General features: G+C 42.8%; 1 protein-coding gene across 1 annotated transcript; it reads right to left on the minus strand.

Annotated features, from left to right (window-relative positions):
* Window positions 1-747: 747 nt before the first annotated feature.
* LOC110976987 (uncharacterized) lies at window positions 748-19,892 on the minus strand. Its single transcript, XM_087140674.1, has 21 exons — window positions 19,786-19,892; window positions 17,649-17,721; window positions 17,200-17,393; window positions 16,396-16,583; window positions 14,679-14,804; window positions 13,938-14,103; window positions 13,499-13,624; window positions 12,521-12,613; window positions 11,648-11,823; window positions 11,019-11,133; window positions 10,556-10,680; window positions 10,013-10,235; window positions 9,286-9,448; window positions 8,637-8,826; window positions 8,196-8,344; window positions 7,634-7,734; window positions 6,922-7,147; window positions 6,135-6,250; window positions 3,904-5,656; window positions 3,164-3,311; window positions 748-2,694 (listed from the first exon to the last, which is right to left on the minus strand). Exons 2-21 carry the CDS (start codon window positions 17,689-17,691, stop codon window positions 2,553-2,555), a joined length of 4,563 nt encoding a protein of 1,520 aa, XP_086996800.1. The 5' UTR covers window positions 17,692-17,721; window positions 19,786-19,892; the 3' UTR covers window positions 748-2,552.
* Window positions 19,893-19,936: the final 44 nt, after the last annotated feature.

Below are 19,936 nucleotides of genomic sequence, written 5' to 3' on the forward strand. Positions count from 1 at the left end.
TAATTTGGCTTTTTTTCCCCGCTCTTTTCAGGATTCCTCCTCGCGGCGCTAATGTGAATAGAATAATTTGTTCCAGTATAAATGAAAAGCCACCCTAACAGGGAGTCTACCCGGGAATCAAAGTAGTATACCCCACTTATTATGGAAATTCACACCCCCAAAAGAGATTTCCTTTGTTTTCTGTTGAGTTGGAAATCAAGCTTGGTTGAATCAAACTTTGCAACGCAATTTCACTGCATTCCACCCTAATTGTACAGTAGTATGACGACACCCTAAAGATTTATGAAATTCGTCCGCGGCGAGATAGTATTAACTCGCTGCGGCGAGTTAGCAACCAGAACAATTTTTTTGCACTTGGCCCTTATATGCTCCCGTACATTTGCCTGGAATGGTATTTTGTAAAAAACATCTCTTGAAAATTACTCGACATGAAAAACATTGCCAACAGCATTTGCAATGCATATACTGTACATCACCTGTGGAAATTAAGAGGACTGAAGCTACAATCCTTGAGACTATTTCTCTGAAGCAAAAATCAGGCTCTTAAATTTCCATACTAACAAAACAATTCGACCAAATCTTGAGGAACAGAGTGTATTACTCTAGAATGATATTAGTTGTAAAATAATGGCTTCTGGCTAGCACCCCCCTACCGAACAGAGATATTGACAAATGGGAAGAGCCACCAATATAGGGCTGGGTGACGCAGTTGGTAGAGCACTGGTACGGTGTTCCAGAGGCCGCAGATTCAAATCCCGCTCCAGTCAGTTTAATTTCTTTGTTCATATTTGTAAGCAAAATAATGTAGAAATATAGATGTACAAAATGTAAGTTTGTGCATCAAATTGATTGGGAACAATGGTTACTATTCAGGTGTACAATTTTTATATTGTATTCAGCGGGTTTTACAATTTTGTTAAACATTGCCAGCTAACATTTCCAATATATGTTTGTAAAATGTATGCAACAAAATCACAATAATACCCTGTCACTCATAACAGACCTCACAATAATACACTGTCACTCATAACTGACCTCACAAGCCAGGAGATCTAACTGAATGCTCGCTTGCATAACATGCTACTTTTTCAACCTTTTATGCCATCTTTCCCGAGCTTCCCTAGTTGTTGACTTCACTTTAGAAGAAAAAATAAAGTAACTTTGTGGAAACCTGCTGAGAGAAAGTGACACCTGCGTAACTGCAGGACTACAAGAACAATCAAAAAGCAAGTAATTTAATGCTGACAGAACTGAGCATGGTCACTTGGTCTGTCCTTAATGACCTTAATTTAAGATAAATGGAGAAATATTCAAACTTTACTTTTACACTGTTTCCCCCCCCCAGTTTTCCTTATCATTGTCTAAATATTAAATGTAGCGCATGCTCTGTGTTTTCTAAGAACTAGTGAAAAAAAAAACCAACTTGACAAGTTTAGGGCCGAGTCAATTCGATTAATTCACTATTAGAATATTCAACCTACAATTCCATCGAATATCCGGATATTCGGTCGTACCGACCAGCAGATTGTTGATGAACAAACCATGTACGAAATGGGTTGCAACAACACACACAACTGTACATTTATGATCAATGTAATAGCTTCTCACATCAAGGAGCATCTCCAACCATGATTCAGCTAGATTTAAGAAATGAACAAGACTTCTTCCCCTGTTGAAAATTTCTATCCCTTTTAAATTGTTTAATGAATAATTTACTTTTTAAATCGTACGATTTCTGACAAGTTTCCTTTGAAACTGCTTCAACCAATCCTCGAGTGCAATTTTTCTCATTAAAAACAAAAGAAAAATTTCCCTTACGTTCCATGAATTTGGCATTTGAATTCTCAAATTTGAAAAGTAAATATTTGAATATTCGACAATCGATGGAATATTTGGTTATTTGGATATTCGACACAGCTCTAGACAAGCTTGTTTGGGTGGGATTTGCACCCTCGACCTCTTGCTCACCGATTCTGGTAAGCTTGCCGAGGTCAGGTAGCTGGCTCCTAATTGAAGAAGACCATTTTGGAATAATTTGGCTGAGACTAAAAAAATCACACATCAGTTTCATAATGCGGATTCCAAAGATGTGGCCGAGAAATCTGGAAGTAGATTTCAGTGCATGCTGTAATCGGGAACTTTTGACAGATTTTCATTGAGGGAAGGTAAATGCATTTTATCTCTTTTCCAAAATAAAGCAAACCCAAAAAAGAAAAGAAAAAGTAAATTGTGTCTTTTTATGGAACTAAAATTAACATAACTTAAATTTTATCATACCTTTTACCGTAACTCAATCAGAAGTTACTCACGAGGGAAACTTTATCGACGTTTGTGCATTGAGCGAGTTAGATATTTTAAAGAGACGAGGTCACTGGAGAACAAAACGTGTGGGAGTCAATGCACAGCGGTGCTGATAAGGCAGATCTCGCACACCTGTACTGCTTTCCCTTTAGTGACCTCAACCATGCTTCATTTCAGGTATGTACTGTTAAAATACCAAACTGGATCACTGCCAAATGGTACCCTGCCCTCCTCCTTGTGATGCATGGGTTTTACGACAGGCCAGCCTTTTGCTTGAACTGCTGGGCCAGTCTGTAGGTGCGTCGTTGCAGGGTCCTGTCGCTTGCGTCGATGTCTAGCGCTGTCAGGTAGCAGCTCAACGCTTTCTTTATTTTTCCATTTTCTTCGTGAAGTCTGGGAAACAAAATGAGTTTTTAAAGAACTGAAAATTAAATTCTTAATTTGAAAGAAATCTTTCAGAGTTAATTTCAATCCAATTACAGCTTAAAGCATGATGTTGCCAAGCAACCTTGATCATATGGTGTACAAAAAAGTCACAAAGAACACTTTTAAATGAACCTTTAACAACAAAGAAATCAATTTTTACTCTTGAATGCTAGGTAAAATATACATCACTGATTCACTTGCGCGTCCGGCATACACTATGTTCAACCATTTTCAACGGAATGGGTACAAACTCCTCAGTGGAATGATCTCAAGTAAATGCCGAAATGGTACAGAGGAGCATTCATTACCGTCACTAACCAAAGGCATGCTTGTTCCACTGATGGGAAATATCGTTAATTTTATTTACAACAGGAGAACTTGAATCTTTCCTGATCAAATTTGTTAACGAGGACACGAGAGTACAGGAAAACTTTACCTTCCTCTGCCCACGAGATCCTGATATCTTTGAATTTCTTCTTGACTCAGTGTCACTTCTTCATCCTCCCCCTCTTTGCCATTAAGCTCCGCCTCTTCACACTCCTCCTCACTGCTTTCATACTCTTCTTCACTGTCAGCGCTCACTTCTGTTGACGAGGGCACAAATCATATGAGGCCAGTAGAAACAATTCTCTTTCTCTCACAATTGTACTTTAACCACTTCCTGCCGGGGAGCCGGGTACCGGAGACCTTGGCCGTGTATGCAACTTTCTTTGACAAAAGACCTAACTGTTGGGACTTGCCAATCACAGTTCATAAGCTGTCAGCGCAAAGTGCTGGCATTAGCGGAGGTAGTCCGCCATTGTTTTGAAAAAGTACCATTGTTTGCGGCTGCCAGTGCTGTGGATTATCAGCGGGGACAAAAGCGCTCCAGCACTTATCCAGTGATATGCTTTACAACACTGCTGCAAGCTCATGGAATCTGGCCACTTTAGTTAAGAAAATGCAACTGTGCAGTGTTCATTATGCCCGTGTGGTTGATGAATGGTCCATGTGCTGTTTGACCGTCGGCCGCTCTGCATAGCAACACTGAAATCCAGCATAGCAAAGAGGAAATTACACAACATCGCACAATGGGGGCTCTTTACTGGGCAGCAGGCGTGGCTGCAATACTCTGCAATACTCACTTCAAGTATTTGCTCAACGCAATTTTCAGATTGGGTTATTGGGATGACTTACCATCACTGTGCTCCTGGTCATCGATGAAGCTGTCCTCGTATTCATCGCCATCGTCCTCAAGATCCTCTTCTAGGTCACTTTGAACATCTTCCCCTTCGGGTTCCTCAACCTCTTGCTCTTCCTCAACTGCTGCATCGTCAACGCCACCATCACTCTCGGCAACATCTTTCCCTTCTTCTCCATCTCGATGCCCCCGGTCCTCTTCATCTGGGTCAGGAGACTGTTGAAGGAGTGACCCGTCCATCTCGTCTCGGACGGACTCATCCGCCTCTTCCTCGCTCTCTTCAATGACCCGTCTTCTCCTGGACACCGGCACAGCAATGTCATCTTCAGATTCCTCCTCCTCCTTGTTGCCATGGTTACCATATCCAGGAAGCTCATCTCCAGATGCCGTGCTCATGACAGTCATGCTCTGTTCAAGTTCCGACATCCGTTTCTCTTCCTGTGGATCCTTTTCGTCATCGGACTGTTCCATAGTCCATTCCACGGTTCCTTCAAGTCTTGGCTCCGGCGTCTGATCCTCATCATTTGTTCTTTCGGCAACTGTGGTTTCATCAAAGGAGAGCTTATGGGTTACGTTAATGACCCTCTCGCGTACTTCATCTTCTCTGAAAATACTCATCCAGTTGTTGTGAATGTTTTCATTTTCCGAGTTGTAATGGAAGACTTTGCCTCTGGTAATTTCACTGCCGTTGCTGGTTTTACTTTGTTCCGTACAATCGTCTCTGCCTCTAGCAGTCGGCTCCGAGGTTGCTGCCCTGACGGAGGTATTCTCAGGGGAGTTTTCTGGTGAAGATTTGTAATGGACTGCTGGTGACAAGGCTACACTCCTCTGCTCAATTTCCGGGGACACATAGACGGATTCTTCAAGGGCTGAGCCTGGTCTTGGATCAGGTGATTTGAGGCTTGTTGGTGCCTTTTGGTTTTCAGGAAACAAGTTGGAGTAATCCTTTTTGAAGTCTTCATCTTCCTCGGATTCCATGTAATAATCTGAATCAAGATTTTTCTCCAGTTCGCCGACATCGGTTGCCGTGGAAATGGGTCTTGGGGGACTGTCAGTTGACAATGATTGCCGGCTGTCAGCTAGAGGCGAGGTGGCAATGGTTCTGTGTTCGATCTCCTCAAAGCTTTTTGACATATCAGCCTCAGACTCAACTGCATCAGAATCTGTCAGATCGATGATGGGACTCGGTGTGGGAGCTATCTCCTGGATGCTGTCTCCTTCCGCATCAGGAGAGTTGTCAAGGCAACCAGGCGATCTTGTCTCGCTCTGAGGAGTAAGGGAGAAGCGACTCTTTTTCTCGAGAGACTCTTTTGGAGTTGTGGCCAGCCGTTTCAGCCGAGCTTTTTCTGACTCTGTCGACTGATCAAGACTTGACGCCTCTTCTTCCATAGTCAGACACAGGTCTTGAGCAGGACCATTCCAATGTTCTTGCATCTTGACCTCACCTTTGACGTCAGATTTGCCATCCCCAAGTGGAGAAGCGAAAGACTCCTCATGAATCTCCTGTTCGTTTGCGAAGTGCTCAGAGGTCTCTGAGGAATTAACCTCTGACTTAACCTTCGGTGAAGTCATGACCTCTGAATCAGAGTCCTCAATGACGCCCAGGTCAGACTCATTTCGCCTGACGATGTCTGTCGCAGACTCGTTCCCGTCGTCATCATCAGAATCTTCAATGCAGATGACACTGGTACTCGGAACAGCGTTGGATGACGGGGGTCTGTCCGACAGAAGGTTGACAGTGCGTTGACCCTGAGGAAAAGTGTGTTTAAAAAAGTTACAACCACAAAAACCTACAGGGAGGTACTGATGTTGCCAGGAGAAACTGATGGTTTCCGTGGCAATAAGTGGCTGCAAACACTTCAAACTTGACAACAGGGCAAAAGTAAGAATGAAATTTAAGTGTACACCGGAGTTCTGAAGTATCACTTGTATATTACCCAATAAAGAGACTTAACACTTTAAACAAGGTAAGATGCAGTTACCTTTTTATATCTTTCAAATTGTTTAATGAATAATGTACTGTTTAAATCGATGTCAAATTTGTGACGCTTTTCATTTGAATCTGCTTGAAACAAGCCCCCACAGTGCAGTGTTTCTCATTTGAAACAAAAGAAAATTTCCCCTTCCATTTCATGAATTTTGCATTCAAATATTCAAATTCAAAAAATAATATTCAAATATTCAACAATCGATCGAATATTTGGTTATTTGGCACAGCCCTCTTAACCTGGGGAGGCGGGGCAATGTCTCTGTCTAAGGTCATGTTGGCCATGGACATGTTCAACTCTTCTTGCTCTTCTTCCCACTGCTCCTCGTCTCCTGACTGTTCCTCCTCTGAGACACCTAGAGTGACGGATGACAAAAAGACTTGAAGTGATTTACTGAAGATGTCTCAGTTTTGTACCACAGACCTGAACATGTATGCTCCTCTAGAAGCCTTTGAATTGTTTAAATGTTGATACTGTCACAGTTTGACACCTGCTGAATTGAATACACTCCATGAGGTAGAACAAAGAAGGGCTTTCTGTTTGATAATAATGATGTATTCATTTATAAAGCGAAAATGTCAAATAGATATGTTCAAATGCGCTGTACAATGAAGACATTAAGCGTGGAATAATGAATACATTTAAACATGGTTGAGCCGATGGCATACAAGGGTGCCTCGGGCAGCCGCCAAACGACCCACATTTACCAACTTCAGGAAAGAGGAGACAGTAAGAAGCAGTTACAGTTTTAGAGGTGGGAGGAAAACCCCAGAGGAGTAGTCTGGGTAAAACCCACGGAGTCAGGTAGGGACTGAAAACCCAATCCACATGTGGACCGTGCCGGGAATCAAACCCGGAACCAAAGAGGTGGAAGGCGAGGAAAGAACTACCTTGCCAACCCAACTCTTGCGCAGATTAAAAAGTCAAATACAACTGCCAGTGACATACTGGTGGATTATTAGCCTGGTTAAGGATATTTCTAGCACTCTGAAACAACTTGTAAACAAACAGCAATGTTCCCTTTACTTGGTGATCTATTTTTCCTCTCGTAGTCGTCGCGTCGTTTATTGAAGGCTGGTACATTGACTTCTCGCCCCAGCTTCGCTGCGTGGTCCAGCAGCGTTTGCCGGTCGGCGTATTGGCGATGGTGTCGCTGCATGCTGCCCGGTTCCTCTGTGTCTTGGAGGACTTGGTCTCTCAGCTTCTGAGACAAGTCGGACTCCGCCGAGACGAGCTCTTTTGCGCGGGTTACCTGTGACAACAACCGAAACAAAAGGAGCTCGGTACCAGTGTTGTAGTTGAGTTCCTTCCCAAGTCCAGTAATAAGTCCTTTCGTAAGACCGGTCATATCAAAGTAAAGGGGTGAACAGAGAGAAACACGTGCCAGTTTATCAAAGTTTGCTTGAATAGTTCGTGACTTGGCTATAAACTGGATGACTAACAATGAACTTGTGATGGACATTCAGGGGCTTTAGATAGACTTGACTTCAACTCGCTTCGAACAGAGGAATTCATAAAGACAGGCATGCTAAGAAATGAAGTTTGTGGAAGAACGGAACTTGATAACTTATTCCAAAGAAGAATATTAGTACCAGTGGAGCTTGTGGTGAGAAAGTTTTTACTTGACGTTTGACAGTAAACAACTCATAGTAAGGACACTTTGTTAAATTCTCAGTACAGATTGCGATACATGGGGACGTTAATGGTCAGTTCTGAATAGCGCCCTCTTTTGTCTCACCCTGTGCTGTACGTATTCAGCCGCTTGTTCTTGATCTTCGGTATTTTCCGTGTCAGCCTCTTGGGAGAACATCAAGTCGTGATCGCTCAGACCGAACATGTCTAGGAATAACCAGAATTGAGAAGCATCCGTGTGGATGAGTGACTAACACTAGCTTTGTTCAAGACTCACTGCAGTTGCCTTGGTTTAAAGCAGTGAAATGCCGTTTCAGTATCTAATTAAGTTGAGAAGGTGACGTGTTGAGCGAACCGAGTCTATGATTAGTTTTGTTCATGAGTTTACTGGCTCTTTTGCACTGAGATGCGATTTGAGAGGTCATTTTGAGTACAGTGTAAGTTTTACCTTATTTATGCATTTTTTTGAGTTAGCTAGGATAACGAGTTGCTGATTTAGCATACAATATGTAAGAAGCTGAGAAGGTCACTGCGTTTCAAGCAAACAGATATGGAGTGTTTAGCTTGTGAGTACAGGAATATCATGCCTTCAATGTGCCGTTGGTTGTCACGACATAGTTTGGTGAGAGGGTTTAATTGACTCAGTGAGGTGCAATCTGAGTGTTCACCTAGTGAGTACAGGAACGCGATGTGCTCATCGAGCTGTGTGTCTGTCTTTCGCTGGGCTGCATGCATCTCTTCGAGCGCTTGCTGGGTGGTCGATACCCGGGGATTGTCCAAAATGAAAAGGTCTCTCAGCTCTTGTCGAGAGAAATAACTACGAAAAATGACAGATCAAATGAAAACACAAATAAATTCCTTCAAACCAAAACATAAAACTTTCGATATAAATTTCACACGGTCAAAAATCTTGAACCTAATATGACGTGATAAACTCAAAGTTTGCGTAACTGTGTTAATCTTCCGACAGCCAACATTAGTTGATGCCATGAAGTTACTGTACACTTCATCTTAGACCAATTCTTGCAATCACAATGAAACTGCAGCATCAGCATCATTTACAAGTGACAAAATAATTAAGACATGGAGGTAGTCGGTGTCTTGTTTACCGGTAGGGGTTCTTGGATGTGCCGGTAGTCTGTTTCGTCAGGGAATCTTTGAAGATCTGTCGTCGGTATATCTTTTCCTCCACGGTGCCGCAGGTGATGAGGCGGTAGATCACTACTGACCGGGTCTGACCAATGCGATAGACTCGATCCACGGCCTGGCTGTCGGTCGCTGGGTTCCAGCTTGGATCAACTGCAAGACAAAATAAACGGGTGGCATATCGATACGCATGACACTGAATTCTGTTTAAAAGATAACAATGTGTTTGCTGACCTTGATCAAAATCTCCCCCTAAAATGCAAAATTTGAATTACAATAAGGATATATTTATAGATACGGCTTTAACGCAAAGATTTCTAACATCTTTGAAATGTCCATTGTGATATATCATTAAAGTGGTAATTAACCCTAACAGTCCAAAATCCTCCAATTTCAATACGATTTTACATACACCCGTGGGAGTTGGGGTTAAAGAAAAAAAGAAAATTTTAAGTGCATAATTCATTGAGTGGAATCATAACTGTTATGGAAAACAACAGGTTGGTAAAACCGGTTAAATCATTCAAAAGTTCACTAGAAGCGGAAAACTTGAAGTTCTATGATCGAATGCTCAAAACCAAGAGCAGTCAAAGGGAATGCTAAGGAACTCACAGATGACGACCCGATCTGCCCCTGTCAGTGTGAGGCCGACTCCTCCCACTTGAGTGGTCAGCAGAAAGACCGACAGCTCGTTGTTGCACTGGAACGACGAGATTCGTTTCTCCCGGTCGTCCAGCTTGGTGATGGTTCCGTCGAGCCGCATGACTTGGAAGTTCTGAATGCAAGATCATTTCTCAATCAATGCCTGTGAGGTTTAACTTTCATATCTAAATTTTGCATAAAGTTACTGTTTTCAAAATGGTTATTGGTTGTGAAATATTACAAAGATGGGTTACCAACTAAAATGTCACGGTATGCACACTGACTATAACCGGTGCCCTGCTACTTTAGGCCACAATTTTGTTTGGTACGATTTTCTGCTAGGCAGGTTACAAGCTTGGGTACAGTTCTGAGGAGGTTGCACACTGCCTTTGGCCGATCATAAACACACACAAAATGAGGCAATATAAAACACCTTCGCAAGTTCCCATTATCCAACTAAGGAGTCGTCCACTACAAAATAGAGTATTCTAATACACACTGTGTGGTGAATAGAACGTTCCAATACACCCCACAAAAAGAAATTCCAGAAGAACTCTTTGGTGATACAGGTATTTATTTGGGCAGGATTTACTCAGGTGTTTTGAAAAAATCTACTGAATGTTCAACAGTTTGAAAATCCATTCCATCTGTCAACTGATGACATTCTTTTATACGTATTTGTTACTTCTGCCCCCACCTGGTTCTTGAGAACCTTCTCGATGATGTCCAGCATCTTGCGTGACTGGCTGAAGACCAGCGTCCGGTGGCCCTCCCGCCGGAGGTTGACCAGTAGGCTGACCAGGAACTGGAGCTTGCAGGATTCGGTCAGCAGGACCTCGTCCGCCATGGCCTGCAGGGCGGGGTTGGAGGTCCGGTTCTTGGATCTGGCTGCGTCAGAATCATCGTCGTCTTCATCCGCCCTGGAGAGGGAACGATGACAGAGATTGATTTATTTTCAAGTTGGTGAATGGAGCTTATTCAGAATCTCCGGTAAGAAAAAATGGAGAATCTCTGCTTTACGTTGACACAGTAAGCATATTTCACAGGTAAGCAAGGGATTTTAGCTCATTCCAACTCCGATGCTTACAGAGTCAATTTAAGACTTAGAAATAGCCTGGTACCTTATCTCACCAGACTTGTCACCAGCCACACATAAATTTGATCTTGTCAGTCCATTTAGCCCCTTTTTGTTTTAGATTTTTTTTCTTGGTTTATTAGTGTAATTACACCATGATCTCACCAAGCGTCGTCGGCCGTCTCTAAGCCCAGCTGGATGCAAGCTCGGGCCGGCAACAGACGGGGATGGTCACAGAGTTTCTTCAGTATGGTCAACTCCACCAATGGCGAGCGGCTCGTCATCAGAAGCTGTGCGGATCACGAGAAGACGCCAAAATCATTAGGTTTGCAGCTTTTCCCAAACTGATAACATTACCAAAAAGACAGTAACACAAACAGGAAAAACCTGCGTAAGGAGGAAGACAAGGCATCGCGAGACGACCGATCGTTTCGAGATTATAAGTGATCAATATGGTCCTTAATGAATTTCTAGACTTCTAGACTTGAGATAACTCCATACTTTAAAAGACCCCTGAATGCCGAGTCGGGAATCCTTACAATGCAGAGTCTGTGTAATTTCCTCGACTACACGACCTGGGAAACCTTTTATCCGATGTGTTTTTACATGACGAAACTGACTTGCCCACCTCTTTGACTTGGTCCAGTGAGATGAAATCTTGGTAGATTTTGATCTGGGCATCCGTCAGGGACAGCCAAATCACAAAGTCGTTCTTCCTGGTCAGGGTTGGAAATTCAGGTACTCTAAAGGAAAAAAAAGCCAGAAAATATCTAAAACCTGCTTGGAAATGTGTCTTGGGCTGCAGTTGGGTCTGTCCAGAGTTGATCAAAGGCTAGTCGAATGAACCATGACAAATGCTTTGCTTGCTTGACTGGGCTGTGAAACAACTCGTGAACTCGGCTATAGCCCATACTGTGTTTTCCATTTAAGTATTTCTGAAACCAAGGATTTTTCCAAAGAGCTCCTGGGCACTGTTGCTTGCAGAAACCTGTTGGAAGGAGACAGTGAAGAAGCAGTTACAGTTTTAGAGGTGGGAGGAAAAACCACAGAGGAATAGTCTGGGTAAAACCCACGGAATCAGGTAGGGACTGAAAACCCAATCTACATGTGGACTTGGCCAGGAATTGGTCCTGGGTAACAGAGGTGGAAGGCGAGGACAGAAGGACCATGATAAACCTGACTCCAAAAACTGTCACATGAATGTGAAATCAAAGAGCGCCCTCTGCAGTTCAGGCACAAGTCGGATATAATTCTCACCTGTCTTCTTCCTCTGCTTCCTCTTCCTCCTGGGGATTCTGGGAGCTTTCCTCCCGCCGCTTGACTACGTCAGCCTTTGTCCGCCTCAGGAAGTACGGAGCGATCAGCTCACGGAGGCTCTCTGCCATCTGGTTGCCAAGGCAACGCTCACCGCCCGTCGCATCCTTTTCTCTTGCCTTGACAACCAAAAATTAGTGGAAAAGTCATGATGGTGCAAATTCGTATTTTCAAGTTAGTTTGGTGAGAAATTGAATGAACTAAAACCGCTTCACATTACGTTTTGTTTCCAATTCACATCTGTTTTGGTTTAATATCACCATGAATTTAGCAACAATGTGGATTCTTTTAGAAAATATAATAATTAAAAAGTTAATAAAATCTTATATGTGACCCGCTCCAGGAAAAGGTGATATAAGTCGCACCATGTATTTACTAGCAATGACCCGCTCAACGTTGGATTCAAAAATTCCTTTTTTTCCGACAAAATCATTGAAAATACTAATTCCTTAGTCCTTGTGCGAATTTTGAAGGTGGTTGTAACACAAGAGCATGTTGGTTGCTAAGTAAGATTTAAATGCCTACAACCCACATTGGAGCTAGATATTTCAAAGCCTGTTTTCTCAGTTTGGCAATTTCAATTACCTGGAACTAATTAATATGCAAATGTGTCATAACTCCGGAATGGGAAAGGCTACGGAGCTCTTTCATATACCAAATGAAAGCTTACAACGAGGGCTTTCCAGTCATGTATATAACTGGATTTTTTTCTTTTTTGCAACTTATATCACCTTTTCCTGGACAGGGTCACATTTCAAGATTATCACAAAGTTTGGTTAAGAGAAATTTGAGGGAGTTAGAGGAGAAGCAACTTACCCGAGTGATTGGGTTTGCGTACTCCGAGTTGAATGTCTGTAGCGTTCCGAGTAACGTTCCTTGAGTGACAAAATCAAACAGAGCCCACAACTCCTGCACAGAAAACAAAAACGAAACAGTTGAACGTTAAGTTCAAAGCAGGTTGTCTCCATGTTACACCCATATTATTTCATCACCAGAGAACAGCCAAACACTGCTTCTGGAAGACGGCAGAATACACGAACAGCTTGACCAAATTCACCTGCTCACTGTTGGAATACGCAAATCAGCACAACACAAAGTGAAATTCGAGTCAAAAGTCGGGCTGTCTGAAAGTCGATTCCTCTTGTCAGATAAATAATGTATCTTGCATTCCAATCATGCAGACTTAGGTTTTAAAAGGTGTGATGGTCCAGTGCATTTTGCTGCACCGAGCAATCAACAGCAGGCGAACAAACCGGTCATGTTGAGACAATGGGAGCTAGTCCCATGGAAAAATGCCACTGTTGGATCTTGTGGTGACTGGCAACCACAGACTCCCAGGCCGTTAGGCCTTGGGGAGAGTTGATTTTTTTGGATCTTGTGGTGACTGGCAACCTCAGACTCCCAGGCCGTTTGGCCTTCGGAATCGTTGGATCTTGTTACACTGGTGAGGCAAGGCACTTTGACAAAGGATGCAGATTGATGCCTCTGGCAGGGTTTCTAGCCAAACTACCAGGGGGGAGGATATTAATGGCTCTTGAGCTGGACCAAGAGAGGGCGCTACACATCCTTGGCAATGGAGGCTCCTTTGGTAGTAGCTGCACATCGCTGGTTCACAAACGACTAGGAAATGAAGGCGTAGCAATCGCATCACCACCAACAAAACTAACACTTCTGACCGACATGGCTCTTTTCAGCCCATGAGGGGGTGCTTCTGCTCGAGGCAAATATGGACTTAATTTACTGTTTGGCATTTTCTAGATGCATTTTAATCCACTCTGAGGCCTAACTGTTTACCTTAAGATTATTCTGAATTGGTGTTCCCGTCAGAATGAGCCTGTGCGTCGCTGGTATTCTATGTATTGCCTTGGTGGTCTTACTGGGGTTCTTGATCTTGTGTCCTTCGTCGAGAATCACATAGTCCTAAATAGTAGAATGATTCAAGGAGGAAGTAGGTTTACAAAGGAAATAATGGATACAGGATAGAGGAGACTCACTATGTAAAACATGTGGTGTCAGAGGTCAATATCTAAATTGGCAGAAGTCAATACACCTCACACTAATTAAACTTCAGAAGGTAAACTTCAAAATATTGACTCGAGAGATGATCAAATGGCGCAAATACTCAACAACAATTTCTCTTTGTGACAAATTACTTTTTTAATTAAAAAGTCTTCCGAAAAGGTCTTTTGCTATTTGCTGGCTTCAGTGGCGTCACATTTCCGAAGGTCCTCACCCAGGTGAAGGGGTTACCGTGCCGATGGGACAGCAGCTCTGCATTGGTCAGCACCAGGCCGTAGCTGGTCAGCAAGACACCGCCCCGTCTCTGGACCTTGGCCAACGCTCGCTCACGTTCGCGCTTGCTGCTGCTGTGGTAGGACTCAACAAAAATCCCTGGGGACCTGAATGAAATAGATAAATAAATTCGTGAACCAACAGGGCAGAGTGCTCTAAAACCGTGCGACAACAAGATGCAGTCATTTCATTCAGTTATTCAAGAGACAGCGTGCCAAAATGAAAGGCTGTAATTTTTTCTCGAGAGTGTAATCTTATGTGCAAGATGTTCAAGTTGACTCTGTGTCATATTTGGGTATTTTGACCCCAAAAGTTTAACTGCTTATTTTTCTTGAGTGTTTAAGGGACTTTCTTGACACCATTTTTGTCTAACAAAGCTCTTATTTTTGGAAAGGGGGAAGTTGGTGGGTAATGAAACCAACAAGCCCACAAAAGTGCCTGAGGTAATGAAGCACAGGTGGCTCACAAAAGCTTCCAAGGTGAAGAAGAAATGTTACGTTTTAAGCGGTGAAGGAAAGCCTATGGTAGACATTCCAGTCCAAATGCTGGCCTGGGTGGGATTGGAACTTCAGTCACTGTGTTGGAAGGTCGGAAAAGATCTGCTCTGCTATTAACCAGTTCCACTTGAAAGCATGCAAACATGATTTCCTTGAGCTTTTCTAGAGCAGGTGGCATCTCTTACCATTTGTCAAACTCCTTTTCCCAATTGATGATGAGTGCTACCGGCAGTACGATGAGAACCGTCTTGACTTGATCCAAGTAGAACAGGCCGCTCAGGAAGGAGATGACTTGGATGGTCTTGCCCAGGCTGCGATCAATCAAAAAAATATACAGTATAGGACTTAAAACGGAATTTCTTCTTTTGTCTGGCCACCCTCACCACCTGTTCTTTGTCCTTTACTTTCCGCCCATGCTTGGTTGATTTCCAGCTTGTTTGCTCCTGTCTCCACATCATCCTGCAAATTGAAAAAAGGTTTTCCCAGCTTCCCAAGACTGATATGCCCAGCCTTTATTTCTTTGATTCGTGTATTTCGGCAAGCAGTTTGAAGTACAGCATTCGTATTTTGCATTTCCGAAAGTAAGCAGTAATCTCACAAATTACATACTCATTTGGACGTGAATACAACATTTGACCACTTTACTGAGCAAACGACGACACAGAAAAATGGTACACATGCTAGTACCATTTTTGAGGGGAAAATATCCAACCACCCATGACGACTTACCCACAGGGGGCCCTAGAATAGATTCTTAATGCTAATCATCCGTTACCTGCTTGAATGAAAATCTAAGAGATGACTTTCTTCCTTTCCTTAATCTTTCCTCAACACTTTTCAGCTCACCCCATATCTTTCCTCACCACTTTTCAGCTCACCCCATATCTTTCCTCACCACTTTTCAGCTCACCCCATATCTTTCCCCAACACTTTTCAGCTCACCCCATATCTTTCCCCAACACTTTTCAGCTCACCCCATATCTTTCCTCACCACTTTTCAGCTCACCCCATATCTTTCCCCAACACTTTTCAGCTCACCCCATATCTTTCCCCAACACTTTTCAGCTCACCCCATATCTTTCCCCAACACTTTTCAGCTCACCCCATATCCTTCCCCAACACTTTTCAGCTCACCCCATATCTTTCCCCAACACTTTTCAGCTCACCCCATATCTTTCCTCACCACTTTTCAGCTCACCCCATATCTTTCCTCACCACTTTTCAGCTCACCCCATATCTTTCCCCAACACTTTTCAGCTCACCCCATATCTTTCCCCACCACTTTTCAGCTCACCCAATATCTTTCCCCAACACTTTTCAGCTCACCCCATATCTTTCCCCAACACTTTTCAGCTCACCCCATATCTTTCCCCAACACTTTTCAGCTCACCCCATATCTTTCCCCAACACTTTTCAGCTCACCCCATATCTTCCCTCACCCCTTTTCAGCTCACCCCATATCTTTCCCCAACACTTTTCAGCTCACCCCATATCTTTCCCCAACACTTTTCAGCTCACCCCATATCTTTCCCCAACACTTTTCAGCTCACCCCATATCTTTCCCCAACACTTTTCAGCTCACCCCATATCTTTCCCCAACACTTTTCAGCTCACCCCATATCTTTCCCCACCACTTTTCAGCTCACCCCATATCTTTCCCCAACACTTTTCAGCTCACCCCATATCTTTCCCCAACACTTTTCAGCTCACCCCATATCTTTCCCCAACACTTTTCAGCTCACCCCATATCTTTCCCCAACACTTTTCAGCTCACCCCATATCTTTCCCCAACACTTTTCAGCTCACCCCATATCTTTCCTCAACACTTTTCAGCTCACCCCATATCTTTCCTCAACACTTTTCAGCTCACCCCATATCTTTCCCCAACACTTTTCAGCTCACCCCATATCATCGCCCAGTATCCCACCCTTGTTTTTACGGTGCAACCTCCAGAACCACATCAGGGCTTCCCTCTGATAGGAGTAGAGCTTGCTGTACAGGTCCACATGAAGGTAGAACCCCTTGCCGATGTGTTGCATGCCGCTGTCTTCGTCAGATTCTGACTCTGATCCATTCTCCCTCAAGTATTCCTGATTAAGCAGCGACGGTAAAGATAACTCAATCAACAGATTAATGTTACTTAGATTATTATGTATTTAAAGGGTACAAATACAAAACTCTATAGAGGTCTGGCAATGCAATTGGGAAGCAACGAAAACCTATGAAACACCAGGATAGAAGGTATGAAATAAAAAGATAAATACTGAGTTTTTTTTTAGGATTTTCAATAATCAGTAAAGACTAGGTACTTCTCCAATAGTTATGATTAAATAAATCTTGAATTTGTTTATTTTCTGAAGTGAAAAGCAGCAAAGTCTTTATGATTAATCTTCCAAAAATTACATACAATTTTTGGCTCAAAAAACCTATAATCTAGGAAAAATTCTAATAAATCAAATCTCTGCCGAATCTAATAGATTAGGAACAATTCATTTATCTAAATCTCAAGTCCTAAGGCATATTGGTAGCAACTGATAATCTTAACATTCTTGATAATTCTTAATGTTTAAAAATTCTCCAATGTACTTCAATCTACCGGGCAATTCCTCAATCCTACAAAATCCTGTAAAATCTCCTGGTGGATTTTGTAGGATCTGGGAGGCTTCTTAGCTACTCAGAGCTACTCAGATAATAACTTTCATGTACCTCAATTCTGGTGATTCTCTTAAGAACTTTCTCTGTCTTGACAATCTTGGATGCCCGGATGAGGAACTGCAGCGATTCCCGGGGGTGGCCCTCCTCTGCTGCTTTGCGGGCTTGCTTCATCAGTTGAGTGTATTGCTGTTGGTCCTCGATACTTGGTTTGGGTTGGCTCCCCCGATCCGGAGTGTTGGTTATTTCTAGTTTTTGGACAAATTTAATTTGGTAGTCATTTTCCAAAAGTCTTATTTCTAACCTCGTCCTCCGTAAATTTTCAAAAATCAACATTGGTTTTGGGTTGACAAAAGAATTCACTACTTAGATATATTTCTTAAATCGTCATATTCTTAAATCGTCATAAATAAGGGATTGAAATTTGAGGTTTTGTGGGCAAGAATTGCATGAAGTTGAGGCATCCAAAGCAGAGAAGAGTTTTGCTTTGAGCTTCAACATACCTCTGAGAGGAGTGTGTCTTCTTTCTATGTCTGTGTTATCCATTTTTGCAAGGTAGGCTCACAGACTCAATATCTAAATAAGAAATGAAACAATATGTTATGCTTGCAATATTAGATTTACAGTGATATGATGTCATGTTAATTCATGTATATGCACAACTTTGGGTTACATAAATTATTGAATAGGCCTACTTCTTACTTGCAAAACCTCTTCTTTTGAAAACAATCTTCCTCACTGTGAACACTGGTGTACATGTTGAACAATCAGAAATTAACCATAACCCCCTGGGGTGTATGTAATTTCATGCCATGATTCGATATAGCAACGATCCTAACAATCACGACAATAAACCTTTTTGACGTTCGCAACACATAATCGGCTTCAATGACAAACAAGCAATCTATTTTTTGCACAACCCAACGGGAGAAGTGTATCTGCAAACAGTTAATCTGCTTCCATTTTATTACATATTCCAAGTCAAGCCATCTTTTTCTCAAAGAATGTTACATTATCCACCCTGAGCTGAACTGCACCCTCCCCGGCCAAAGAAAGACAGGTGGTACTGAAGTTTTCCATCCGGGTTCTTGTATGCGATCGGCGTGCACACGAAGACCATACATTCCAGACTAAATTTGTTGTGCATACTCAGAGTGCTCAGCGTCAAAAGCGCATAAACTCACGCCTAGGCGGGGAGTGCGTACCAAAGGACGGTCAATTTCATTTCAAAACACACCTTCTTTTGCTTCTGCTCGGAGCGGATAGATTTGGGATAAAGATTTGGGGAATCTCTTCCAACAACACTGGCGTTTGTCATGGACCGTGCTTTGACTAAGATCGTGAATATTAATGTGCTAGTATTGGCCAATCAAAATCATGACTTGTAGCTCATTCATACCGGATTGCCCAATCATTTCAAAGATGGATCTGTGCCGGGGAGATGTGAATTAATTTTGGATTTTTGCCCTGCCCGATGTGTATTTTAACACTGTATGCCCAGTGTATGCCCAGCAAGCTCGGTGGCTACATCTGATTCGAACCAGCCAGCCGACACCAGCAAGCTCGGTGGTCGAGTGGTTAAGACGTCTGCACTAGTGAGTAGGAGGTCGTGGGTTCGAGTCCCATCCGAGTATACTTGTGGTTTATCCACCATAAAGTACACGTCAGGTAGGGCAAAAAAATCCAAAATTATTGTCCTCTTTCATATCAGAAAGAAAACTGGGAAGGGCTTTGGTTTTTGAGGGAACTTATGGGGTAAAACGGCAGCATAAAATGACGCGACGAAGAGCTGCGAACAAAGAGGAATGTGCACATGTACTCTGGTTCCTTGATCTGGAACCATAAAAGTTTCACAATAGCCGGGTCGGGTAATCAGATGTGAAATGCGGTCATCTTTCGCCAAACTCAGGTAAAAAATTCGGAGTAATTGCAGAATACCCCACCAATCTAAAAAAGTGACCCTCGGAATGACTGGTTACTTGGGTACAAGCCGGAAGCCTTGAAGGTGAAAATTCATTGAGCATATTGAGAGGAGTGTGACACTTTGACCTGTACATGTACCTGGCTAGTAATGACTATGAGGTTGATCGTGCAGAGTGGCGGGGTATTCTGCAATTGAGCTAAAAGTTTCAAGCTTCTGGTTTTCTTGCTAAAAAAAGTTAAATATTGTCTCAATTAAATTAGCTCAATTGCATAATACCCCACCACCCCACACCATCAACCTCATAATACTATAGCCAGGTAGGCCTACAGGTCAAACTGTGTCAACACTCTTCTCAGGGGGCACAGACATGACAGAGGGATTTTCACTTTGTGGTACCCACGTGGGTCGTTTTTTAGAGTGGCGAGGTATTCTGCAACTGATCACTCCTCAAACATGTCAAGATGTACCGAAACTAGAGCTACTAGGATTAAGGAATCGTTCCTCAAAATCTGGATATCAGTGGGTTAGTTTGAAAAAGTGGACTTCGTTTTGCTCATGAACGCCTGACCATGGCCTGACCGCGACCGACATGTGGCCAATGCAACTTGCAAGTTCACAAACGTGGCCCAGCGATTCTAAAAAGTTAAGGAAAATAATACTATTATGTACCACAGAATCATAAATACGTTTTCAATTAATTGGAAATTTTACTTTACCAAAATTCTTCTGTTTCTGCCAGTTTCGGCTCTTAATTTGCGAACGCAATTTTGCACGGGATGACGTTCAAAAAACCCACCATAACCATAATTTAAGTATTTGAATTCGCCGCGCATGGCTCAGGAGCCTGACTTTAACTGGTATCCAGCC

This window comes from Acanthaster planci, linkage group LG09 (assembly GCF_054643075.1).
Source record: "Acanthaster planci isolate LZ-2023a linkage group LG09, COTS_SCS, whole genome shotgun sequence".
In the NCBI taxonomy this organism is placed as follows: Eukaryota; Metazoa; Echinodermata; class Asteroidea; order Valvatida; family Acanthasteridae; genus Acanthaster; species Acanthaster planci.